The following is a 27,904-nucleotide window of genomic DNA, read 5'->3' as shown; positions in this document are numbered from 1 at the left end:
ATGTTGTCTAATCTTCATGAGCTCTCTTGTGTTTGGAAGTGTTGGTAGGGTTAATGCATGTTCTTCTTGTGTGTGTGATTTTGTATATGATGTATATGTTTTTTATATTTGCATATATCCAGACTCCTTCTCAATTTTCCAACTTAAGCAGTCAGTTTTCTTTTCCCCAGGTTTGCTAACCCAAATTTTGATTTCCCACATTAAATAACAGCATTCCTCTGTGTTCTCACCACTCCTCTCTGTCGTCTGTTGTCCTCTCACTCTTTTGTCCTCTCCCACTTCAACAGTCCCGGCAGTTCTCCTTCAGCTTTGTCCTGTGTCCCACTGTCCCTTCTTGCCATTTTACTCCACAGGTGGCAAATGTCAAACTCCAACTGTTCAGTTCTCCTCAAACGTTTTCTTCACATGCACAGTGAAGTCACAGCTTGTTGTAGACACAGTGCCATTCATCCGATCAGTCAGGATGATGGGTTTGCTCTTCTTCTCTGATGCTGTTTGTCCACACTGCTGCTGCTTGCTGGGACTCTTTGCTCAGGACTTGCTGCTGTCTCTTTATCATGTTATTGCTTTGGAGCTGCATTCCTTGTCTTCAGGGAGAGATTAGTTTCCTTGGAGCTTGCTTGTGAGGTTGAGAGACACACGGTGTTGTAAATAAGTCAGCCAGAAACTTGGCCTGCATGTTTCCAATGATGTTAAACTATAACTTTCTTCCGACTGCTGCATGTGGAAAATTGATTCAGGTCTGCTTTTCACCTGAAAGTGACTAACTAAGACATGTTCATTATTATCATCACTGCTTAATCAACACACATCTCTCTCTCTGTGTGTTTTTGTGAACAGTCCTTTCTTAAAAGCAGAAAATGAAATTGTAGTTGTTTTTTGGCTGATCAACACAAAACCTTCTCCCTATGATTATTTTTCATCTACAATATAAATTCTCTCTCTTTTTCACTCTTTTTTTTTTTAAATAGCTGGTGACCTGCAGAATCACACGCTCTCACAATCAGAGGCAATCACTTTTACACAGCGCACAAAAACACTGTGACGTCAGACACATTCACACTCACTTTTTCATCTGCGTAAATAAATCATATGGCTGATGATATGTGCCATGGTGATCCATAGGCATGATCACCAGTTTAACTATTTTTCAACCCAACAAAACAAATAAACAAAAACATAATGCTGATGCTATGAACACTCTACACACAAGTCAAGATGCAGGAAAACTGCTCACGGAAACGCTGCACACTCCAGTTATCACAGTTCTGTTTGTGTGAATTATCTGCTTTCATTATTAATACCAGTTTATAGGTTGTTATCCTTTTTATTATTAGTTTGAATGCGTTAAAATTAAGTTGTAATTTAGCTTTTTTGTTTATTTTACTTTATTCCTCTTGCATTTATATCTATTCAGTCGGGTCTGTTTCCAACCCTTTTTTAAACTACTTCAAACTACTGTGATCTCTAATTTTCACTGGGTGAGGGATTATTATGTTCTTCCTAGTCTGAACTGCTCTCTTCACCTGAGCTGCTATCCTATTTTGAGTTACTGTCTACTTTGTTTCTTCTACCTCTTGCTCTTCCACGATGCATTCCTCTCTCTTTCTTTTGGATTAATCGTGCTCCGGCTTGCTGTTTTTCTAGACATTTCTCATCAGGTGTTAATTTTACTTGTTTATCACCCATTTTCAAAGATTTTGCTGGGCCGTCGCTGGCACACTTGACTTCAGAGTGGTTTACTGATACGGCCTTCGACTTCACCCTAACGGTGAAGCGGTATCAGTTTTCTGAGATGAAACTCAACCGTTCTCCTTTGTCACCAGCACGTGAGCCTCAGCAAAGAAAACAAAACTGGAAGTAGTTCAGCAGCGTATTGTGCTGTAAAATCAACTTACTTCCAGACACATACACACACATAGACATTTGCGAGCTAATTTGTCACGAGATAATTTCGGCTACCTCTAAAACTGGTCAAAACACAGTTCCTTTTGGCGAACTTAAACCTAATTTGTCACGAGATAATTTCAGCTACCTCTAAAACTGGTCGAAACATAGTTCCTTTTGGCGAACTTAAACCTAATTTGTCACGAGATAATTTCAGCTACCTCTAAAACTGGTCAAAACACGGTTCCTTTTGGCGAACTTAAACCTAATTTGTCACGAGATAATTTCGGCTACCTCTAAAACTGGTCAAAACACAGTTCCTTTTGGCGAACTTAAACCTAATTTTTCTTTATCACTTTTCTTTAAACTTTTGCGGCCGTCTTTATATACCAAAATAGTGTTTCTCACCCCTGACGTCCCACTGGTGATTCAGATCATCGGACTGAATCCCACCGCCGTGGACCAGATTATAACACCGGCCCAGACCCGAATTTAACGTCCTGGGACTCTCTCCTCATCCAAGAGGGCTGTGCACAGGCTTTGGTGCTGGCTCCCCACGGCGTCAGGAATCAGTGCTGGATCTTGGAACAGAGTCACAGATAACAATTCTGATATTTTCTGCTCCGGCTACGAAGGACCAAATCAATGTTAGGGAAAATATTCTAAAACACTTCTTCAGTAAAGACTCAGAGAAGAGAAACACACAGAACTTCTTGCTAGCAAGGGCAGTCTCAGAGACTCGCGCTGAGCTTTGCCCTGGTCTTTATTTATACTTCAGTGGTGTGTGTGTGTGTGTGTGTGTGTGTGTGTGTCCTGCTGATCAAAGGGTCATAAAAGCACAAAAGGTACATCCTTGGTCAGGAAAGGGTAGTCTCCCCCTCACCCTAAATAACATGGTGAGGAAGTCCAGCAGTTCATCTATATGTAAAGAAGCACTTAAACTAAAACAGACATAGCTACGTTAATCCTGCCATAAAACAATAAGAGAAGGTATGACCTCTCTCGTGCTCCCAGGATGTGGGTGTGCATTCTAGTGTGGAATACACACCAAGCCTTTGCAGCCAGTTAGAGATCACACACAATTAATTATATGCCTCTAAGTATACATGGTTGAATATTTCCTAATACAAATAACTACATGCAGTACTCTACCATATGCAAACTTATATCACTAAAAGATTATACTGACTACTAAATACAATTTTCCATTGACACTTTGAATGAAAACAAACGCTGTGGTGACAGTGATGTACGCTGTCTTGTTGGTATATGTATGATTTCTATACATGTTACATCAGATAAAAACTTTGGTTGTAAGATTCAGATAATTATTTAATAAAAGCGAGACATTTTAAATGAGAATAAGAAAGAAAAATATTTCTTTGTGCCCCCCTTTCCCTGTTAATGCCCTACCTGGCCCCCTGGCAAAACTTTGCTAGACCCGCCCCTGCACAGTTACCAGCTGTCAGCTACTTAGAAAAGGATCCTGGTGTTATTTGTCTCTCAGAAACAGTTCATAACTTCAACTCATTCATGTCACCTAAAGGTAAACCTGTTTCTCCATCACCTGTTCAGCTCTGATGATTCAGTAAGGACATCTCCTGGTTTCATCTTCATGTTTCCCTCTCACCACATATCCAAATCGACATCATGACCAGCAGGTTTACAGCTGTGGCTCCAGCGAACATCAGCTGATACTAGAAATTAATATTAAATAAATTCTAACAACAGCTGATCAAGCTTAAATGTGCTGCTGTTGTTTAGCACGACATCCTGCGGTTTCCTGTTTCTGGCGCAAAGTGGGAGATAAACAAACGAGAGAGACGGGACTTGTGACAGAAAAGCCGATCAGCTGATCATTGATCAGTTTTATGATTGAAGTAGCAACAGGAGAGGGAGGGGGAGAGAATGAGAGAAGAAGAAGCAGCTGCAGCATAAAGACACAGAATAAATCCAGCTTTGTGTCTTCTTCCATTCTACCTGAAGTACGGGACAAACTGTGCTCCTTTTCAGCTCAATACGAAACCCGTAATATTTTCTCTGAGTACGGGACGATTCTGTCTTTTTACGGGACGGTTGGCAACTCTACTAACTAACCTTATGAATGCCTCGGGCCTCTCCTCCTCCTGCCTCCCCTTTCCCTCATCCACCTGCTGGCCTCTGTGGAAGCTCCGCCATAGCCACCACGAAACAACTGAGTTATTTTTACACAACGGCCAGCATCTGGCCAATCAACCACCTTTCATTGTTTATACCATTACAAAAAAATAAAATAAAATAAAATTCATCGGCCCATAAAAACAAAAAATCACCATCGGCCCACGGGGTAAATGCCTGATGGCCAGTCCAGCTGTGGTCGTCCCATCAGTTAACCCTTCGCGTGCCAGCTGTGGCACGCGTGCCTAGGGTTGCCGACCCCGGCTCTATAGGAACTCTGTGTTAAAGGGTCAATGCACCAAATTGGGTTTTGATAACAGTTAATTTCTCATGCAATGAAAGACACAAACTGCTCAGAGGGATTACTACTGAGCACAAGTTAAATGAGCTCATAGCACTACATTGGCTTTATCAGCCCTGCAAAAACAGATCAGTCTTAGATTCTCTTAAATAAGTAGAATCTGAAACTGAAGGGTTTTAGATTAAATCTGATTCCTAAATCAAGAAGTAAAGCTTAAAGAATAGCCTAGGTTTGTAATTTGGAACAAAGTTGCGTTAAGTGTGACCTTCTTAGCTGCAAACCTAGAACTGGTCTAGTAGCTGTCTTACTGTAACATAAGTGCTGCAAAAGGGATTTATCTCTCTCTCTCTGTCGATCTCTCAGTCCCTCTTTCTAAAATATTCATTTTACGGTATTTTCTCTATATATGATGTAGGTTTGGATTTTCCCTCCTAAATCGTGATGCTCTGGAAGTCTCTGTCAGTCGACCTGCCTGTATGTATGTTTTTCTATGTGTTTTGTTTTGTCTCCCCTCCCAGTCCCCTGCTTCCTCCTTTAAGTGTGTGTGTGTGTGTGTGTGTGTTCCAGCATGCCAGTTTATGGGCGTCATCAGGCCAAAAGGTGTTTCCCGTGTTGAAGCTGCCACACCTGTCTTCCGTCTAGATTGGCCACTACTTAACTGTTTGACTGAGCTTCAGTCAACGCTGGATCGTTGAGTTACCAAGTAAGTGAAATCCCAGCCCTGAGTGGAAATAGTCTTTGTGTGTGTTTCTGTGAGTTCACCAGTCTGATCTCTGTACCTTGTCTTGTTAGGAACTTGGAGAGGAGTGTGTCACAGGAGCAAAGTGTTTGTAAATGTCGAGTGTTGGAGTTGTTTTCCTGTCACACCTGGACCACGAGCACAGTCCTGCAGGATTGGAAAGTCCTGCATTTGGGTCCCGTTCTCGCCACGCACCTTAACATAAATAATAAACACTTTGATTGAGAAATTGCATTTTGTGTTTACTTTTGTTATCTTTGTCTAATATTTAAATTTGTTTAATGATCTGAAACACTTTTTCACACCACTGTATGTACGCAGAAGTTCTGTTCAAAAACTATGAACAGACTCATTCCAACAATGTGAACCAAGCTGTCACTGCAACTGTACTAATGCCCAGTTTGTAACAACAGACATGATGCCTCATACTACAAAACAACCCCAAGAGATGCAGTTAAAAAAAAGGGGGGTTAAAAAAAGCCACACACATATCGACCAGTTGGGCAAACTTGTCAACACTGTTCTTCAGAGGATAAAGTGCTGGTCCCTTGTTACACCACAAGACTTCAACACAATGTTGCAGACGTGTGCCACCCAGGAAACACAAGAGCCTTAAGGCCATTTTCAGAACTTTTTTTTTATTGTAATTCTAAGAATCATTTGGCACATGGTATTTTGGAAATGTAATTAATGATCAAATGGTAACTACAACCACGCTTGTTGTCACGTCACAGTCTTATAACTGTATTTTCTTTTGCTGATAACTGTATTTTCCTGCTCCTTTACGGCTGTAACCCCGCAAATGCGGCTCGTCTGTGAAGCACTTTGATGTACCTGAGTCTTTTAAATGCGCTATAGAAAGAAAATTGAAACTGAAACAACAACAGCAATAATAATAACAGTAATAATAATAATAATGGTACTAAGACTGATTATAGTTACTATTGATGATTACTATTAGTATTAAGAGTTTCACTTTCTTCACTTCACCTTGAGGTAAACTTGTTTATTTGCAAAGAGAAGTAGAGGCATGGCAGTATCTGGATGATTCACATTCACTAACAAACACACAGTGGTAAGAACTACATTTGTGCAGGTTTTCTGTATTTTTGTGTGTGCACTTGTTTTGTTTTTTTTTGCACTAGATAAGAATGTTTCTATACACATACTGAGTGAGGCCCAATGTTTTTCATAGGAAAATTGTATCTACTTAGTCCTTCCTGTATGTTCCTTACATTGCTACACTGATATCAATGCACAATTTTAAAGGTTTAACCAGCCAAAAGGAAACGGTCAGGGCTGCAGGGAAATCAGATGTCAAGAGGGAATGTTAACTTCACCTTGGAAGATGAGGGACAATTCAAACTTTTTATATTTTGTGTTTACTGGTTCTTGGGACATTCAGAGAATACTCTGACCATGACAAATACCAGAGTTTGAGGTCTTTTATACTTTATATTCACACACTGATGTCCATGCTGTGAATTTTAATGCAGCAGTTTTAGCTCATCCTGTTGAAAGACTAAGCTCCTGCCATGGTAAAGGTTCTGTTGTCCAGCTGTCCACAGTTCACAAAAATCACTACTTCACCTAGAGTATCAGTCACATTTTAATCAAACTTGCACAAACTGATCACCTAATGACTCTTCACCCAAACTGCGCTCAAAGCCAAGTTCACGTTTATTTATTTACAAGCAGTATTATGTGAACTGTGATGGATTGTGATGTTTCTCACATGAGTAAGATGGACCATGTTCATGTCTAACTGTCATGTCCATGTAACAAACTTTATGCATGAAATGAATACTTAAATCTGTTTTATTTTAATTTTTTAAAATAAAACCTGAAGCATAAATGACTGAAAATAAATTTAAATTAATGTACAAATTTAAATGTAAGATCTGAGATCAATCTTACAGGAGTGCTGACATAGATGTTGGAAGGCTTAAAGAATTACTTAAGATAGACAAAATGTCCCCAGAGCCCATTTGTTGACTTTACGTAAAATTCTAAGTCAGTCCTCTACATCAGGTTTGTATGTTGAAACGAGTAATATTTGACAGTGCGTGCTTTATGGATGTGTGGTGTGAATATGAGTGATCAGTAAGATTAGAAAAGTACGATTATAAATGCCAGTCCAGACGTTCATCGACTGAAAAAATCTGCCGCTCAGTGAAATGTAAAAAAGCGCGAGTGGGGTCGGCTGAGCAGCTACAGTCTCATATGAGACCAGAATGGGAGCAGCTGCTGTCCTCAGTATGCACACATTTACGGACTGTTGTTAAAAGACGCCGCACAGCGGGACTCACGGCCCTGTCCCAACGCTATTCAGACATGTTACAGCAGACTGAATGTGTGTGTGTGTTTCTGCTCACTGTAGGACCGCACCCAACGCTAACGTTTTACCGTTCTGCGCATGCGTCATGACGCAATTTCCGGGTGCGACATGTAATATATATAGGTTGGTGTAGCGCTGCAGAGAGTGGGTAGAATATACAAAACCAATGATTCCCATATGTCCAGTAGTATCCTTCACCTATGGTAAGTATCGACCAAATGTGAATTTATATTAAGGACAACTTTAAAAATGTTGATGTGTCTGCAGGCGTAAGAAAGGCAATAAAACCGTGAATAAATAGTTGTTGGACCGCTGCTAACGGTTAGCTTATCCTGTGTGTGTCCTCCGCAGTGCCTGGCCGGCTTGGTGAAGATGCCAAAATGGCTACCGGCAATTACTTTGGATTTACCCACGGCGCTGCCGCTCAGTACAGGTAGGGGGATGCGGGATACGTGGCTGGTTGGGTTCCTGTGTGCTGCATAATGTTTCTGTGGTCGAACGATGGCTTGTTTTTATATGCTGTACGTACATATTAATATTAAGGCTTGCTACTGCCCACTGATCCCGTTGTTCGCATTGGGGGAGGGGGCTGTTGTTCCCGGTGCTACGGTTGGACCTTCTCCACAGTTCCGACGGAAAACTACGGAAATAAACGTGAAGCACTGCCGATCCACTCCAGACCGAGGCCGAACACATGGGAGCCTCCATGGGGGGTCGGGCATCCAAATACGGGACAGCCCCCTTATGTGTGACATTATTAGACTTTATTATAAGGACCAACTGAAATAGTTATTTGGTAGGAAAATATAACCTGCCTGTCACTGCACGGCTGAACACTCGTTATCCCAAAACATGCATCTCATGGGAGAGTGCAGGATTATTATAATAATTATTACTATGATGATGTTGTTGCTGAGCAGCACCTGCTCTCACAGGTGAGTGTGTGTGCTGGGATGCGGTCGGTGTCAGAGCAAAGGGAACAGGGCTCGGTCCAAATTCAGCTGCAGTCAAAAACCTTTTTAAAAAGAACGCTTTACGGCCTAAATGTGCCGTTTCAGTGCTCACCCCGAGCATAATGGTATGCATTCAATCACTAAGTCAGGCCTCTGAAGCACGAGCAAGCCACCTGCTAGTTTTGTATGAATTTAATCTGTTATTTTAACAAAAGGGGGGGGGGGGGTTGCATACCAACAGCCTCGGCCCTGTTCTAGCCAAGTGTTCATGCACTTTTCTTTTACTTTTCTTCAAACATAAACCAAAGGAGCACCGCTTACTCTCCAAATGTCCCCGTGAAGTTTCAGCACTTTGGAAAAGTTGAAAGTTTCCAAACTGCTAAAATGTCCCCGTGACTGTTGAATGGTTTCTTTGATTTTACATTGTATTGTAGGCTTCGGGCATAATTATTCTACCTTTGACATTTTAATTTTGTACACAAGATTTATGGTGAAATGGTGGTAGAGCAGCTGCTGTGGTGGAAGCCATGGTCAGCAACATGACGTCAGCTGTTTGTCTAATTTATTTTTTTATTTCTGAAGAAAAAAAGTGGGAGCTTTGGATCCAAACTAACCCATTAAAGTGTGCGAAGTAGTGAGACTGTTGTAATATGGGGTAAACAGATATTCAGGCCCCGAAATGAACTATATCACTGATGTTTTACATTGTCCTCAGATTGGATTGTGTTGCTCTCCTTGAGTATGACAAAGATTGTGTTGGTGTCACCGTATAAACACTTAAATCACGTAGGCATTTGAAGCACCAGTGGAAAGAAGGTTAGAGACCACCTGTCACCCTAAACCAACACCTGGTTGTCATAAGGTGACAGGTGTAGTACTCTAACACAGACAGGGAAACACTCAGTAACACCAACCATGGTTAGTTAACCTAAGAAGCATGTGTTATGTGGCTGGAAGCTGGAGTGAGCACACAGGCAGAACAAACTCCAAATGATGATGATGCCAACGCAGACCCAGCTGACTGAGGCAGCAGCGCTAACCACTGTGCTTAAAAATGTCTTGTTTCAAATCAAACTGGACTCTGAATCCTGTCAGTATCCTGGTTTGTGTGCTGAATCCACATCAACAATGTTTTTACATGACAAAGGATTCTTGGAAACTTATACAGTAACCCTATTTGTTGGCCCCGTCTCAATTTCCTTTCACTCTCATCGCATCTTATTGATCTGCGTTGGCACCTTTAGTCCTTGTGATGGCTTTCTCTCTCAGCACGCTCTGCTCTTTACCCGTCCTGGATGATCATGACCATCAAGTCACTATATTTCAGGATTTAGTTTTAGGATTGTTTTGTTAACTCCACATTAATAAAATGGAGTAACACAGTACACTCATCTTTAGGCACAGCTTGCATGTTGCAGGTTGGACCAATTTTGCCTTCTGAACTCCCTCAGGTCTGCGCAGCCTAGTTTCAGCAAGGTGCTGAGAACATTCCTGAGGTTTTGGGAAAAATCTGAGGAATGTTCAGATTCCTGAGAACATCTGAACTTAAATGAATAGGATCAACCTACAGAGGGGTGGATTTAAAGACGATCTTAAAGTCAAAGTGAAATAATGATGTGACGGCCTAGTAGGGCTGCTCGATTATGGCAAAAATGATAATCACGATTATTTTCACTGAAATTGAGATCTCGATTATTTGACGATATTTATTTAACAATAACAATGTATTGAATAATGACTTTAAAGATTGTCATAAAATAGTGTGCAAATACTGATAACAGTGCAAATACTGATTGCAATATGAAAAATGTAAACATCTATGTTTAGTGAACTTTGCAGAGTTGCTCTGTGGTGCAGCTACGACACTGTAGCAAAGTTTACACACTGTCTACTTGATCCATGTCTGACTCCGCGAACCCATAATGTTTCCACACCACTGAAGTTTTTTTTACCTCTCTTTTCAACCAACGGCAGTCACTCTCCTCTCCAAATAACTTCTGCTTAGCTTTCCGAGCTTCCCTCGGGTCCTCTTAATCAGCGGTCCCCAACCCCCGGGCCTCAGACCGGTACCGGTCCGTGAGTCATTTGGTACCGGGCCGCGAGAGTTGAGGCTCAGGTGTGAAATGTAGTTTTCAGGGTTTTTATCGGTTTTCAGCGTTATTTTGTTATCGTTTTTATCGTTTACTCGGTTTTCCTGGGTCTTTTCATGTGTTTTATGAATAAATTTTCTTTTTTTTCGGTACCGGTACTAGTTTTATTTTGTTGTATTTATCCGCGACACCTTAAAGGCCGGTCCGTGAAAATATTGTCGGGCATAAACCGGTCCGTGGCGCAAAAAAGGTTGGGGACCGCTGCTCTTAATTGTTGTGACACGTGTTCGAAATGCAGAGAGGTGCGCTCGATTTGCCACACGGAGCAGCGCGAGAGTAAAGCACGAGGGAGGGGCTAATAATCGGCTCAGTCATTTTTAATGATTGTTGAAAGCCCAGATCGTAATCGAGATTAAAATTCGATTAATTGAGCAGCCCTACGGCCTAGTTCATTTCCCCGGAGATTCATTGCAGCAACTTAGGATGATACTCAGTAGTTGTAATGCTGTGTTTTGCTTACAGGGGGACATGTGACTGTTGGCTGTTCTTCTTTGTATTATGGCAGGGTCTTTACCTTACAGCAGGGGTGTCCAACTCCCGGCCTGAAGGGCCGGTGTCCTGCAGGTTTTAGATCTCACCCTGGGTCAACACACCTGACTCACATGATTAGTTCATTACCAGGCCTCTGGAGAACTTCAGGACATGTTGGGGAGGTCATTTAGCCGTTTAAATCAGCTGTGTTGGATTAAGGACACATCTAAAACCTGCAGGGACACCGGCCCTCGAGGCCTGGAGCTGGACACCCCTGCTTTACAGCACAAAGCACCTTGAGACAACTGCTGTTGTGATTTGATGTTATATAAATACAATTGAATTTATCAGGAGGAGAAGTGCTTTATTACAAATTAGTCCACAAAGTAAACCTGATATGTGTGTTACAGCTGACCTGTACAGAAGAGCATGCAGTTGCACCATAATTGTCATGCACATTTAAATAAATCAACAAAAAGTCTTTATATGCCAAATAATGCAAGGTATGTATTAACAGTAGTCTATACTGCACGATTCAGATGATAATTTAAGGGACCTCTGAGTCCCATTAGTGGGAGGATTAAAAAAAGAAGATTTTTAAATGTAATCATGGTGGCATCATCTCAGCAGGGTCAAAAGAATCTCCATACATGCTTTGGTAGTTAGTACAGCTGTAAAGTCTTGATGCATCCTCAGTCATCCAGGTAAGAAATCCCCAGAATCTGTTCATCTGGACGTTTCAGTGGGAGAAACCTTCCATCATCATCAGCTGACTTCTACAGTCTCAGCTGACTGCAGGTGTCCAGCCTTATAAACAGGACATTCGCACAATGACTGAAACTGGCACCACTGGGGAAACAGTGGGCTGTGAGACCAGTTTGTTGATCATTAATATGCAATTTGTCATGGCAGTTTGGGGAAAGCTGTACAGTTTTGGAGACACTGGAGTCTGAAAAAGTTCTTTTAACATGTGCCAAGGCATTTCTCAGTTAGACTGTCGAGATAACCTTCATGTTTCCCTTTGTGTCTCCCAGCCAGCAGCCAGCAGCCGGGGTAGCATACACCCATCCAACCACAGTGGCCAGTTACACAGTTCATCAAGCACCAGTGGCAGCACACACTGTGGCAGCAGCTTACGCCCCTGCTGCAGCCACAGTTGCAGTAGCTAGGCCTGCGCCTGTTGCCGTGGCAGCTGCTGCCACTGCTGCCGCTTACGGAGGATACCAGCCGACCCACGCGGCCACAGATTATGGCTACCCTCAACGGCAGCCTGAAGTCCCTCCACCACCCCCACCAGTCACCTCACAGAACTACCAGGTACCACAACATTTTTCTGTAGACTCACAGATTCCAGAACATTCTTTGGAGTCTCTTTGAATGAGGAATATGGGGAGAGATGTGCTGCCTTCATTATATTTGTGGGAGCTCACGTGCCATAAATGCATTTGCAGAATTCCATTAACTAGTTTCTAATTGGACACTATCAGCAGGAATTAAATGAATTACACACAAGTTAATACATTCTCTCCATAAATGCTTTAAATCAGTCAAATTAAATGCAATGACTCTCAAAAGCTTAATGATGGCGTTTCAAAATGAGGACGGGAGAAACTCGATTGAGTTACAGGACATGATTGGTTAGTTGGCAAGCAAGTGGGTCTGCTGCCAGGAAGCTGCTGTGGATCCTTAGCTTGGGGATCTTCCTACATATCCTCACCACAGTACTTGACTCTGCCTGTGAGGGAACTGTGTCGAACGTGGCAATCCTCTGCCTGTGCACCGGCGGTGTGGAGACCTGGAAGCAACCAGCAGGTACCTGAACCTTTTCTGATGACAACTACTTAGCATCTGAAATGGAATAGATAGATTTAATGAAACTGTACAATTTAAACAGTCCAGTCGCTTTGCTTGACTAGTAAGTGTCCAAACCTAGTATGGGCACCAGTTGGTCAGCAATAGTTGGCAGATCGGACTGGGCCAAGAAATGGTTTTAGATTTGGTGTAGCAGGCATGTGTGACATGTTTAAGTTACTTCACAGCAGATGGCAGCACATTTATTTTTAGTTTAACAGCCTACAGACAGCTGTCATGTTACACTGCTGTCTGTAGGTGGCATGTATTCAAACCTAGCACCACTGAGGAAATCGATTCAGCAGTTAATGAATCGATATCACATTCATGCTAAAATCAATTTGAATAAGGAAATGGTTGTTTTTGTTTTAAACCTACCCTTATTGAGGCGCTGTTTAAGTGTACTATCAGGAGGATGTGTAAAATATAGAAGCTGTCTAAGAAATAATAAATGCTATATATTGGTGGGGGAAGAAGGTAAATTGACTGATTTCCACCTTTGACATGTTTGTATTAATATTTCTTCTTCTTTCAGCAGGAGGGCTCCAGAAACCAGACTCGAGCTGCGTTCGTTCTTTCTGGACCTTAAACCTCTGCGGTTCTGTACAAAATCTAATAGTAATGACAATAAAGTTTAACAAAATGAAGTGTTGTGGTTATTGTCACAATTTTTGCTCTTACTGTAAATGTAGTCTATAAGAATAATGCAAAGTTAAAATGTAATTTTCTGTTTATTAATAATTAATTACTGCTTATAGCGATCAAAGATGTGTGGGTATCGTATACAGAAATATTTTAAAAGTATGTGGAAGGAGATTAAAAACAAAATACAATGTTGACATCAAAAAGCTCAAACTCAAGCTTTTAACTGTGTAACGTCTTCAAACATTACAGCTAAAATCACGGGCCGTTGTTATCAATTATCTAGTGAACATTTAGAGATCTTGTTAATTTGCCATTGAGGCAAGAGTATATATCTTACTTTATTCAAATGTATCAACATTGCCTTGTTCAGTTTTAAAATGTTATAAAGTTTTAGGTATCTTCATGATGAAATTATGTTGGGACGTCGCTGTGGAATTATTGAGTGAATTCTGAGAGGACCATTTTATTCTAAAACATAATACAGCCACCAGTTCCTAGGAACCGGTGGCTGTATTGTGTCCAGTGTGGTATCCCCAGGGATTAGCCTGTGTGATGGGGGCTACAGGACTAATTTTCCCAGGCACTGCCATGAACCTCAAGCAACCATTTGAAAGCTGTCATGAGTACTTATTTTGCCCCCATGACTGGTGGCTGCAGCCCTGTCTCCAGGCCTGTGTGACTGGGCCTTAATCACTTGAGTCTATCAGTCATTGTCATGCATAACTGCCGTGTTTAGGACAAATGGATGTCATGTGGTTCTTGGTCACATATCTGGAAAATATTTGGGAAAAATAAAAGAAGTCTTCATTGGATGTAGTCCAGTAAACCACTTGTGCACCTGAATGAAACAGCTCTGTGTTACGGCGAACTGCTGGAACCTCCCACTTCAGAGCAGCTGCCAATGACGAAGAACCAAAGACAGAGTGAAGGTGGCCAATCTGCCCCTTGTTGCTTTTAAACATAAAACTCTGCTGCAACTAGGGGCTAATAGGAAAACCAACACTTGTAGACTGCTTTTTACCCCTCAGCTGTGAAAGGCTGATGACCTGTCCATGGTGTAAATGACACTTAGTTCATGTTTCATGTCCTGTTTAAGAGCAGACAGTTTTATCATTGATGTGAGACTTAAAGTTGTGGTTCAGTATTTGTTAGTAAAGTATTATGATAAGAAACACAGTAGACCTCCAGTAGAAGTTTGGAGTTGATTCTTTTCTCAGACATGCATTGAAATATAGACTGAAACAGTGGCATGAACAACGATGTCTGAGACTCTGATCATTTTGCAGGATTCCTACTCCTACGTCCGGTCGACGGCTCCAGCTGTAGCTTACGACAGTAAGCAGTATTACCAACAACCCACTGCAACAGCGGCTGTTGCTGCTGCACAGCCACAACCCAGTGTGGCAGATACCTACTACCAGACAGGTACACTCAAATACACATTTTTCTACCCCATTACTACCAAATGCATTGATTTGTAATCATTTTGATTACTTGCTTATTTTACTACCAAGAAACTTTGTCCCTACTTGATCTTCTGTTTCCCCTCACCCCCACCTGGGAGATGGCCTGACCTCCCCCAGTCTGGATCTGCAGGAGATTTCTTCCTGTTTTCCTTTCCACTGTCACCAAGTGTTTGCTCATAGGGGATGAGCTGCTTATTGGGCTTTTTCTTTATTATTGCAGGACGTTATAAAGGGCATTGAAGTGACCGTTAAGAATTGGTGCTATACAAGTAAAAAGAATTTGAACTTCTAAAACTTTGAAACTCTTTACACACTATGTTGTTAGAAGTATTCACTCATCCATCCAAATAATTGAATTCAGGTATGCAAAGTAATTCAATGGCCACATGTGTACAGAATAAAGCAACTAGGCTTCCAGACTGCTTCTACAAACATTTGTGAAAGACTGGGTCGCTCTCAGTGAGTTCCTGCATGGTACAGTGATGGGATGCACCTGTGCAGAAAGTCTAGTTGGGAATTTTCCTCTTTCCCTCTGGAAATGAATGGGAACCACACCAACTGTGACACAAAGTGATGGGCCACGTAAAATCAGAGGGTTGAGAGGATGCCAGCATCACTGTGAACCAGTGCCCGAGGCAAAGTCCATAAAACATGGACGAGCTTGACTGGTCTGAGTCCTGATCTCAACCCAACAGAACAACTTTGGGATAAATTGGAGTGTGAGCCAGGCCTTGGCATCTAACAGTGTGTGTGATCTCACAAATGCACTTCTGGAAGAATGGTTAAAAATTCCCCCAAATACACTCCTAACATAATTTTAAATTATAATGAATTTCCTAATGAGCCAAATGTTTACAGTGAGTGATGGGACTCGACTACACATCTTAGAGTGCTGACTCTTTACAATGAAGCCATGCAGAATGTGGTTTGTCTATGCAAGGCCTGCCATGAAGGTCACACTGTCACCAGAGAATGAATTGTAAGTTGACTGGTTACCACACAGTACACTGCAAATTCAGTGTCTGTCAGCCTTGTGCGTTGACTGCACCCACCCACCGATGTGTCCAGGAAAGAGGCTACAACTGTTGTATTCCTTCTATTAACCCACTCCTTAACCAGAAACGACATCACAGTGTCAAGTGTCCTACCCAGGGAGGGAAGTTAACGTCAGATTTATTGTTATTACTGCCTTACATATGGGACACACAGTGCTGATATATTGTCACTGTGTGGGAAGCAAAGATGTGAGCTGTGAATAACAGAGGCCTGTTGGAGAACTAAAAAATTGGTATTAATTGGTCAAATATTAATTATACAAGAATGGTTACCTTGTAAATGTCATTTATTGGAGTATGTCCTTGACAGTGCTAATAAAGAAAAGGTGTAAGACTGGATATATAGAAATCACAGGAGCAATGCAGTGTGGAGTGGTTGCTTTGTGTTTGTGTGGGAGTGAGTTAGCCTGGAACTGTTGCTGGTTCTTAGTCGGGTGGAGGAGGCAAAGGGTGGTGTTTCATCTTGTCCCTGAGGGAAGCTGTGTGAGGGATGGGTGGAGGCCACTGTAATGCTGACTGCTTCGTGTGTTGGTGGGAGAGCTATCTTTACTAAACACAGCGTGGTTCCTGATCTGGAGGCGGGGGAGTTTCCACCAGTTTGTTAAGATGCTTTGAATGGCACCACAGTAGAAGGAACACACGGTGATGACACCCTTTGCTGCTCTCACACTGGTTGTGTTACCAGTGCTGAAGGCAGCATTCTGGGGCTTAAGCAGCCTGTAGATGTTCCCCTGTCAGCCATGATCTCTGACTCGTCCGACCAGTAGGCTGGACTAATGATGCACTACAGGTAAAGACACAGCAGGTTGTATCTGCAATGGAGCCTCTGCTCCTATGGAGTGCAGTGGGAGCTCCTATGACTGTGTTTGTGTTGGTGTGGAGGACAGCCGTATCTCTGCTGGGAGAGGAATAAACTGAACACACTGATCAAGAAGGCCAGCGCTGTTCTTGGACGACCTGTTGACCCAGTGAGGTAGTCGGTGACAGGAGAACGGTGGCCACCCCATGCATCTCAGCCTGACGGCCTTAAGCAGCTCCTTCAGTGACGGGCTGCTGCAGCCACAATGCGTGAAAGACATGCTTTCAGCTGCTGTCACTCTACGATGTACAACAGCAGGGAATGTGAAATAACTGCTGCTATTAACGCCTAACCCCACCACGAAACACTCTGTTCTGCTACTTGTGAACTTTTTTTTATTTTATTTTTTTCCTTCATTTAATAATAATGTATAGCTAATTGATCCCCGTGGGGAAATTACGCTCTCTGCATTTAACCCATTAACTCAGTGAAGCAGTGGGCAGCCACTAATCAAGCGCATGGGGAGCAGTGTGTAGGGACGGTATCTTGCTCAGGGGAACCTCTAGGTAGCCGTTCAGTGGATTCGAAACCCAGACCTTCCAATCATGGGGCAACCACTCTACCTACTGAGCTATCCCTGCCCCATATATTGAAACATATTATAAATTGGAGGCTAACTATGTGGCTCAGAAGCAGGGTTAGTCAACTAGTCACGATTACGTCGCGGCGACTATTTTAATAGTCAGCGCGTCGTTTGAAGCTTTGTAAGATCCCAAAAGACGCAGGAATAAGTAGTAGGATTTAAGAGTGTAATAACGGACTGAAACAGAAGATGGCAGCACTGCATGTACAAGGACGCCAGCTGCCGTTAAACCCCGAAGAAGAAGAAGAAGCAGCAGTGTCCGTTATCGTAGCTGTGTCCAAATTCAGGAACCGCATCCTCCTGTGCCCGCATTTGTAGGCCGATTACGTTACAGCGACACAAGGAAGACTGTCCAAATTCCAAGACTCTGAATAATGCGGCCCACAAATGCGTCCTTTATTTCCCCAGGTTTGAAGGATGGGTCGGGTGCATACTTCGTGGCCCAACCTATCCCAGAATTCATAGCGCGGCCCTGCTCAGTTTCCAACAATGGCGGCAGCTAATTAGTTTTAATATTACTCTTATTATTCTTTCTGGGTCACAAAATAAACGTTTAACATATTTTCAGGCGAGAATGTAGCTGTGTAAACCTCAAATATCTGCTCAGTTTATCAAGACACCACATACTTTCAAAAGCGCTCCGACGTGAAGGGAAAGACAAAATGGAGTGTGGCTCATATAGACCCATTTCTGTCCTTAACATAGATTATAGACTGTTTACTTCGATAATGGCCAGGAGAATGGAAGAATTTTTACCCGACCTGATTAGTAATGACCAAACGGGGTTCATAAGACGACGACAGACCCAGGATAATATACGTAGAACTCTTCATGTAATACATCAGATACAGACATCTAAGAGTACAGCCATGCTTATGAGTATTGATGCAGAAAAAGCCTTCGACTTCGTAAATTGGGACTTTCTATACAAAGTCTTGGATAAATTCGGCTTACATAAGGGAATTGTTGATACGGTGAGGGCATTATATACTAACCCCACCGCAAGAATTAAAGTTAATGGGTCTCTCTCAAATAGCTTTGTTCTGCAGAGAGGAAATAAACAAGGCTGTGCTTGGTCCCCGCTTCTGTTTGCTTTGTATTTAGAACCTTTGGCACAATCAATTAGACAAAATAAAGATATTAAGGGGATTACCATTGCGGGACAGGAACACAAGCTTGCTTGCTATGCGGATGACATATTGATATACCTAGATCAGCCCACTAACTCCCTGCCTTTGTTGATGAATTTATGCCAAAAATTTGGGAAACTCTCTGGCTATAAAATTAATATGTCTAATACTCAAATTCTCAGTTATAACTATAGCCCTCCTGCTCACTTGGTTGTTCAATATCCAATGAGTTGACAAGCACAATCATTGAAATATTTAGGAGTTGTTATTCCCAAGGATTTAACTAAACTATTTGAGGAGAATTTTGGTTCCCTACAAAGGAGAATAGTGGGTGATATTAGACGATGGAACATGATCCCCTCTCTTTCTCTACACTCACGAATTGAATCTATTAAAATGAATATTTTGCCAAGAATATTATATTTATGCCGTTTCAATGAATGGGATAAAATAATATCGCGGTTTATATGGGGGGGAAGCGGCTGAGGGTTTGTTTTAAAACTTTACAACTACATAAGAAGGCGGGAGGATGGGGGTTGCCGTCACTAAAAAATTATTTTCGGGCTGCTCAGCTGAAGACTGTGGTCAATTGGTGTGATACAAGCTACCAAGCACACTGGAAGACTATTGAGGAGAACATGTTTTCCTCTCCAATACAAGCTGTCTTGATGGATTCGAACATTCGAAAATGTATTGACAAGGTTTGCAACCCCTGGGTGTCGTGCACACTTAATATATGGAGAAAAGTCGTGAAAGAATTTAAACTGGAACAGGATTTGGCTTTATTTAAATGGTATGCATATGACTCTGACTTTGTCCCGAATAAACTGGACTCACGTTTTAAAAGTTGGTCTGCTAAAGTGTTATCTACATTCGATAGTCTGATTAAGGTTGGGAACTTTATTAGTTTTGACACACTGAAACAGAAATACAATCTAGAAAAACAGGATTTTTATCGATACCTGCAAATAAGACATTGTATAAAGACAACAATCGGTGTGATGTCAAACACTAATGTGGAACTGGTAACTTTGTTTAGACAGGCGTACAGTGGGGATGTCGATACAAGGCTCATTTCCTTTTGGTATAATTTTCTTATAAATAAGCTTCCCCACTCAACTGATTAATTGAAGATGTTATGGGAAAAGGAGGGAGGGATGTGTATTTCAAGGGATGAATGGACTCAGATATGGGAACGGCAATGGAGGAGTACTTCCTCCAACAGCTGGAGGGAATTCGGATGGAAGTCTTTGATAAGGTTCTTTATTTCTCCGTGTCAAAAGGCTCATTATGATGGGAATCCTCCTGTGTGTTGGAGAAACGGTGGACACCAACGAGCACATCACACCCATATTATGTGGGACTGTCCTGTGCTACGGACTTACTGGAAAGACATTCATGGTACATTACAAGGCATTTTTGACTGTACATTCTCTTTGGACATGAAGACAATCTTTTTTTGGTTGTATACCGCAGAACTGGTCTAAAAATGATACATGTCTGTTAAGAGCTTTACTTGTTGCAAGTAAGAAAAGTATAACTAAGAAATGGTCCTCGCAAGATATACCGACCTTGTCATTATGGTGGGAAATTACGCTAGAGATTTATAGGATGGAGGAAGTAACAGCTCATGTCAATGACAGGGTGGGTTGGTTCCATTTGTGTTGGGATAAGTGGGTCCTATATGCCAATACCCATAAACCGAATCTTCTTTTCAAAGCTTGAAACCACCAACCTAGCTAACTGGTCACTCCCGACTGTTTTTTCTTATTTTCTTTTTTTACTCTTTTTCTTTTTTTTTTTTTTTTTTTTCTCTTTCGTTTTGCTTTGTTTTTCCCTTGTAAATTTTGTTGATTAATGCCTGTAATCACCTTCGTGAAGTAATATTTTAGAAATAAAGAATTTTAAAAAAAAGAAAAAAAAAAGCGCTCCGACGTTTTCGGAGACGTCTGTTACCCACCAGCTTGATAGCTAGCCGGGGGCAAGGCTCACTAGACTCCCGGCAAATCGTTTTCAAACCCACTGTGGTGTATTCATAATTGTCTCTGGTACATTTGTTGTATGGGCAGTATGTGTTCATTGTTTGATTGTGTAATTATGCCGGGAGATGGTAATACAGTGAGTAAAGAGTTGGTCTTACCGCACACAGTGGTCCCGCGTACTTATTCAGATTCGGAGTAAGAATAACACACCCACCGCCGTCTTTCGCTACTCAGGTTAAACATAATATATAAGTCACTCAGATAACTTGAAATGTTATTGTTTGGCTTTTTTCAGTGTTTTATTTGTTCCTGAGTAAATCGGTTTGGCTGAGATTAAAGTTATAGTTTTTACACAGCTGAATAAACTTCAAGCAGACAGCTGATTATCAGAAGTGTGAGATGCTCGAGAATTTACTCCGGTGTCCTGTTATATTTTAGATAGCAAGGAGTTTATTAAACTTCACTGAAACAATCTGCAAATGTCATTAAAATTTAATAAACTATCATTTTGTCTTTATTTTTAGTTAGCACAGACCTGAAACACTTAAAGCTGTAAGCTAATGATAGTTATATAAGAGCAGATGCTGGTGCGATAAGCTGAACGTTTTACGTCCAATGGATGATGATCTGATTAGTCGACTAATCGCAAAAATAATCGGTGACTAGTCGACTATCAAAATATCGTTTGTGGCAGTACAGCACAACGTGACCAAGCAGAACTTTGAAATTTTGTATCCTTTTCTGTGTTTTCTAGCCCCCAAACCAGTCTACAGCCAGGGGGTGACATCGTACACCCAGAGCCAGCAGACTCGACAGGTGACTGTGATAAAGCCAGCTGCTCCTAGTCCAGCCTCTTCAACGTTCTCCATCTACCCAGTGACATCTACTGTCCAGCCCGTGGCTGCTGCAGCCTCTGTTGTCCCGTCTTACTCCCAAAGCCCAACATACAGCACTAATGCTGTTACATACTCTGGTAAGCTGTGAGACGTTATCACAAAAGCACTGCTCCAGGAACAACTTTTTTACTGTAGTTCGTGAGTAACATGAAGGTGAATCGTAATGCAGCTGATCAGTTGTTCTGGATAACAAATGAGTATATGTGTTTGTTTTTAGCTGTATGAGAGCGGCAATAACAATGGTAAACAATATGTCTAACATTTTTTTGATGCTAGTCATGCTGTGTTTACCTCATAGGACAGCTACAGCGCCTTAGCTCTGTTAGCATAGCTTTGAGACCTTTCGTCTGATTCTGTGACATGTTGAATAGAAATGTTGAATATGGTCTCATTGTGTAAATAAATGTTTTTTTCTGAGAACCTTTTGAGAAGTTGACAAACAGAGCAGCAGTAAGTAGGTTTGGATGTTTTTCAGGAACCTCATACTCTGGCTATGAAGCTGCAGTTTACTCAGCAGCCTCCAGTTACTACCAGCAGCAACAGCAGCAGAAGCAGGCAGTGGCAGCTGTAGCTGCAACTGCAGCATGGACAGGCAACACCTTTACTAAGAAGCCCCCCTTTCAGAGTAAACAGCTGAGGCCCAAACAGCCCCCCAAACCTCCTCAGATACACTATTGTGATGTGTGTAAGATCAGCTGTGCTGGCCCACAGGTGAGTTCACCGCTGAGTGCATGGATATCTAACAGTCATGTTTAAATGTAAAACGTCTTGTGATATCTCCACTTGTTTTCTATGGAGTGCCTAATGTTGGCCAGCAAGTCTTTCAACCATGCAAAGATAATACATATGTGCCATCCAGCTCATCAGCTTGTCTGTGTGCCCTGTACGAGGTCGGTGGGATTCAAATGTAAATGATGCATCATGCAGTTTGTTCCTTTTCAGCTACCAGACACTCTTTGATCAACTCATCAGTGAGTGGTAACTTTGTTGCTTTTTAAAATAATTTTTAAAAATAATTAAAGATTAATATCAGTCTGTACATGCTCCAGAGAGCTTTTCTTCAAATTCTTTAATTCTCACTGGCTTATACAACTTTGTACTTTTGTGTTACTCGCAGCAACAACTCCACCTCATTGTTAGTCCATTTAAAAAACTTGGTGCATTTCCTCGACATTTTGCCGCAACGTTTCAAAGAGCCGGAAAGTAAATAAACGGCAGACAGAAATGAAGCAGGAATCTTGTTTCACGCATGCGCAGTACTGGAACATAAGTGTTTTCGGTCTTTTCAACGTGGACGCACACCTCTGTGAACAGGACTGAAACGCTAGTGTGGACGCGGAGCTTTTTCAGACAAAAACGCAGTTTTCAAATCTATCCGGGCCAGTGTGGACGTAGCCACAGACACTGTGGAAGAGCTGCAGATGCATATGATGTGCTCAACAAGCATAAACTAAGACTCACAAATGTGTGCAGTGTTTTGTGTGTAACTTTTGAGGAGTCGTACTTCAATCCACACACAAATATAAAGCAGGTTGACCAAACGTAAAACTGTTTTACAAATCAATGCAAATCTGAAGAAGTACTGATTGTTTCTGCACAATTTATTAGGTTCACCTCACGAATCTGATCATGTTACCTTGCAGAGACCTTTCTGTGCACACAGATGTCAAACCTCCTTAAATACGTGTGGACACAGATCACATCGCATGCTGTTGGGTTCATTTTTGAGAGATGGAGGATAAATGTGCTGAAAGTGCATAAATGTGCTAAGCAGTTAAAGCTGTGAGTTAAAAACGGCTGCTGTGTCTGTTTGCTCACTCAGGACAGCCAAACGATCACAGAGCACCACACGCACACAGGGAACACTTATTGTGACTCACAGAAACTGAGTCTGATACCAGCTCACGTTTCTTCTTCTGCACCTCTGTGGAGATGACCCTTCTGCAGGCAGCACTCCTGTTACCATGGCAACCCGCCCTCCGGTTAGGCTTGCGTGAAGAGAGATTTACAGCCTTGTTTCCTTTAGCAGAGTCAGGCTTAAGATTTTATACCTTGTTGTGCTTTCACCAGTGAAGCAACCCCCCCCTCATATTCCTGAGAGAAGGAGCCTTTCCCTGGGATGTCTGAGACTAATTTAATGCTGCAGCTTCTCACAGATCCACACGGGTAGGCTGCTTTCAGGTCCCAGTGTAAAGCTTTGTTTGTTTTATTTTTTTTCAAAACTAGAAGAGGTGATTTATCCATCACAGAGCCGATACACCAGCCTCTAAAGGTTCATGCATGGGTTAAATAATGTGCTCTTACATGCTGGGGAAATTCAGCCAGTGCTCAGCTGCAGACAGAGGGGACAGCATGGTCGTACTGTGGATCATCCACTGGAGTGAGTGTGTGTTAAGTTATATATTTCAAATAAACAGATATTTGATTCAGGTACGGTGGAATAACACTTTAATGTTAATCTTAGCACTCTCTAATAACAGCGACCGTGGCTCAGGGGGTTGGGAAGCGCATCTAACCGGAAGATCGCCGGTTCGATCCCGGGCTCTCTGTCCTGATTCCTTGGGCAAGACACTTTACCCTACCGCCTACTGGTGTTGGCCAGAGGGGCCAATGGCGCGATATGGCAGCCTCGTTGCTGTCAGTCTGCCCCAGGGCAGCTGTGGCTACAACTGTAGCTGCCTCCACCAGTGTGTGAATGTGAGAGTGAATGAATAGTGGCATTGTAAAGCGCTTTGGGTGCCTTGAAAAGCGCTATATAAATGCAATCCATTATTATTATTATTATTATTATTAATGTCGGCATAATAAATGATCCCAAACATGTCAGTGGTCATCCAGGTCATGGTGGTCTACCATTACTGTTCAAACAAATAATCCCGAACATTCAGGCCACTGTCTGTGTGTGGTAAACCGTTGGTTTCTAGTAAAGCGGTTATTAGCTGTGATGATCATTTAGAAAAACAAACGCAGGCATACAGTGGAAGCCCTGATGTCCTACGTTTACACTGGGACTTGAAAGCAGCCTACATTAGTGGACCTGTGCGAAGCTTTAAACCTGCCACAAACCCGTATGGCGTGACCTATCGGGTGATTCGTCCACACGTATGGAAGGCTTTGTGAGCGAGCGAGAGAGAAGTTGCGTGTAGTTTGAGACATCTGTGTGCAAAGAAAGGGTTTTGGAGGGTAATATTATCAGATTCAGGAGCTGAACTTAATACACTGTGCGTAAACGATCCGTATTTATTCAGGTTTGGATGTACGCGTTTGTAAAATAGTTTTACGTGTGGTCAGATTGCTTCGTATTTGTGTGGATTAGTCTAGAGGCTGCACACGTGTGGGACATCAACAGTTACACACAAATCATTGCACACATTTGTAAATTTTATTTTACGCTTGTGGAGCACATCGTACACGTTTGCAACCCTTTGAAGATTAGGCTCAAAGCTATGGAGAGAAATTTGTCTCCAAAGTAGAGATGGTGTCTGTGTCCTGAATCCAGACAGCAGAGGGGCCTGTAAGCTGAAGGCTCCGCCTCCCATTCGACTTAGTAAAGACTGACGACAATGAATGTTAGGCTAAATATGGTGTGTATGGATATGATGCTTGGGTTAATTTACTGATAACTAATGAACACACAGAGTTAAGTTCAATGCTTTTCACAGTCAATCATAAGATATTTAATTGTTTTATGGTTATTAGTGGACATGGAAGTATTATGTACTGAAGTCAGAGGTAAAGCCATGTGCTCAGTTTGCAGTGAGCAGACTGCTGTGTTGAGGAATCACCGGCCTAAACACAAGAAGCTGCCTGATGCAGAGCAGGTTCAGACATCAGACGTTTGCTAGCAAAGCTTCAGGGATGGAGCAGTTAAGACCAGCTTTGAGATTTTCTACAAATCCCTCAAAAAACAGAAAGCCATTCTTTGATGGGGAGTTTATCAGAGTTGGGTGGACTGACATGGTAATGTGTCCTGAGGAGGGAAAAAACCGTGAACCATAACAAGAATGATCAAGGACGTTTCTGTAAATCTACAACTTCAGTTGACGAAGAGCAACATTTATAAAACATTTATGCAGTCGCTTGTGGGAATGTTGATTAGTGTTTTGTCTCATGAATAATCTGTGTGTCCCTCCAATCTGCATAAGACTTACAAGGAGCACCTTGAAGGCCAGAAGCACAAGAAGAAGGAAGCAGCGTTGAAGGTTTCTCAGAGCAGCAGTAGCAGTGGTAGCGGTGGAGGAGCACTGGCCCGCAATGCTCAGAACCAGCTCCGATGTGAACTTTGTGATGTTTCGTGTACTGGTGCTGATGCCTATGCTGCCCATATCCGTGGAGCCAAGCACCAAAAGGTATGATTCACATTCCCACTGTGTCTTTCACAGCCCACACACTCTGCTGCTAAACCCACAGATGAACAAACGTAGCACCAATCAGGGGAAGGAAGCAGGCTTTGCAGTGGTGTAAGATTTAGCATTGTTACAACAAAGAATGAAACACAGCAGTCATTTGAAGAGGCAGCCTATAATTTCTGTCCACAATGATCGTCAGTGCTCAAGCAAACCTGGCTCTACACAGGAATCTGTTCTAGTGTCTGCTGTATGTAGAATAATCAGAAAGCGTCTGTGCACTCGTTTCTCTTTTCCAGGTTGTAAAACTCCACACCAAACTCGGTAAGCCCATTCCATCCACTGAGCCCAGTATGGTTACTCAGACATCATCCACCACGACAGCTGCTCCAAGCAAGACCACACTGGCTACTTTCAGCAGTTCCAGTACCACCAGCTCTCCATGTGTGGCTACCTCCTCCTCTCCTGCCTCCAGCTCCTCCTACCTGAGGCCCATTAACCTGGTTAGCAGCGGTGTGGCAGGTGTTAAGAGCCCCCAAGCCAACAGCCTTTCTGCTGCCAGTGCTGCTTCAGTGGGGAAAAAAGTCAACACCCCCAAGATCAACTTTGTAGGTTAGTAAGTTGTTTAACAGCAATGCTCTTTGGTCTCATTTGCACCTGTTCATGAAAAATGTGAATAGTTCTGCTTAAAACAATCCTGCTTTATTTGTGACGAGCTTTCCTGATGATTGGAGGGAAACAGGAAGTGTGGCTTTTGATTAAAAGCAGAGAAACTGAAGTTGGGTCTGAAAATGTTGGTTGTAACAGTCTGAATACCAGAGCAGGAGATTTGAAGCTTTTACCTTTTGTTACTTGATGATTTAAAATAAATGCCACCCTGCTGTATTTCACTCGCACTGACTTACTGGCAGGAAGTGTGGATCATGTCCTCTGGTGCAGCTTTTGTTGTTGTTTGTTTTGAAGCGGGTGGAACAAGCAGTTCAACTTGATCATATTCATAATCCAAACATGAATTAATGGCAGGACTTTAGCCAGTGTTGTAGGATTGGGTTGTGATTGATAGGGGAGGGATTACTGAAGTTAAGCTGCAGGCAGTCATTTTTTAGGTTATTTAACAGAAAAACAATGACAGTAATCCTTTCTTTTTTTTTTTTTTTTTTTTTTTTTTTTTAAAGACTTTTATTTAACTTTTTTCCCCAACAAATACAAGACTGGTTCACATCCAAGACAGTAACACTGCACAGCACTAGAATATTACACATTGTCCAGAGTCCACAGAGAACTTGTGATAATTTATGTCCATAATTGTTGTCCATTAGAATCCAGTTTACAGGTTGCTCCCAGTGTTTCCAGTGGTTTCTTCCATTTGTCCACAAAAATTCGGGAGCTCCCATCAATATAATGTCCCGGCCTGATCAGAGTCATAACATCAATGATGAGCGACTTCCATAGAGGAATGGAGGGAGGCTCAGCCCCCTCCCATCTCAACATAATGCTTTTCCTGGCCAACATTAACAGTGACTGAATTACATGCTCATGTTGTACCAGTGAGACAGGGATATATCCCCATAAACACATTAATGGGTTTTCTGTCACCTGCTGACCAATGGCTGTACTAACATTGGCGCAGACCTCTTTCCAAAGTGACTGGATAATAGCACATTCCCACAAGCAATGAAATCTAGTGCCCACTCCGGCCTTACACTGGAGACAATTTGGAGATGTTCCCATATTATACTTACTATAAATATACAGAGAAATATACACATCGTGAAAATTTTGTGCTGCAGTTCTTTAAATCGGTTACAAACAGAGATTTTAGATGGAAGGAGCAGGATTTTGTCCCATGCCTGTAATATCTATTTCACATTTAAGCAGCTTCCCCCAAGATTTTCTCAACCATGCCAATTTATCCACAATTAGGGCATAAATCTCTGAATCAAACTTTGATACAAAATGTTTATGCTCCCTTTTATCCAGAAGAAACTTCTCCAACCGAGAAGAGGCTGTTGAGATTTGTAATGATTTAGCATTTTTTTAACACATATTGTCTCAATTGCAAATACTTATAAAACTCAGTCTTTGACATAGAATA

At 42.1% G+C, this 27,904-nt stretch overlaps 1 protein-coding gene and 3 long non-coding RNA genes across 5 annotated transcripts in view; 2 read left to right on the top strand and 2 right to left on the bottom strand.

Moving 5' to 3' along the window:
- Positions 1-49: 49 nt before the first annotated feature.
- Positions 50-22,770, bottom strand: LOC120742965. Its single transcript, XR_005698004.1, has 4 exons — positions 22,760-22,770; positions 19,203-19,209; positions 9,964-9,966; positions 50-424 (listed from the first exon to the last, which is right to left on the bottom strand). It is a non-coding gene; the product is annotated as an uncharacterized LOC120742965 (long non-coding RNA).
- Positions 955-2,423, bottom strand: LOC120742964. The gene is made up of 2 exons (XR_005698003.1): positions 2,007-2,423; positions 955-1,933 (listed from the first exon to the last, which is right to left on the bottom strand). It is a non-coding gene; the product is annotated as an uncharacterized LOC120742964 (long non-coding RNA).
- Positions 4,487-5,307, top strand: LOC120742966. Its single transcript, XR_005698005.1, has 3 exons — positions 4,487-4,819; positions 4,913-5,048; positions 5,138-5,307. It is a non-coding gene; the product is annotated as an uncharacterized LOC120742966 (long non-coding RNA).
- Positions 7,491-27,904, top strand: part of zfr (zinc finger RNA binding protein) — a 41,249-nt gene continuing 20,835 nt past the window's right edge. For both annotated transcript variants that reach the window (XR_005698002.1, XM_040046495.1), the window contains exons 1-8: positions 7,491-7,625; positions 7,774-7,855; positions 12,031-12,313; positions 14,779-14,917; positions 21,322-21,540; positions 21,939-22,174; positions 25,609-25,812; positions 26,109-26,421. Coding sequence is in view for 1 of the 2 variants with exons in the window: in XM_040046495.1 (XP_039902429.1) it covers positions 7,589-7,625; positions 7,774-7,855; positions 12,031-12,313; positions 14,779-14,917; positions 21,322-21,540; positions 21,939-22,174; positions 25,609-25,812; positions 26,109-26,421 (1,513 nt within the window). In the remaining variant the exon portion in view is untranslated. The remainder of the gene's footprint in view (positions 7,626-7,773; positions 7,856-12,030; positions 12,314-14,778; positions 14,918-21,321; positions 21,541-21,938; positions 22,175-25,608; positions 25,813-26,108; positions 26,422-27,904) is intronic.

This window comes from Simochromis diagramma, unplaced genomic scaffold (assembly GCF_900408965.1).
Source record: "Simochromis diagramma unplaced genomic scaffold, fSimDia1.1 OVJJ01000005.1, whole genome shotgun sequence".
Lineage (NCBI taxonomy): Eukaryota > Metazoa > Chordata > Actinopteri > Cichliformes > Cichlidae > Simochromis > Simochromis diagramma.
The sequence above is the reverse complement of the archived record's forward strand: the minus strand, read 5'-3'. Positions and strand labels throughout refer to the sequence as shown.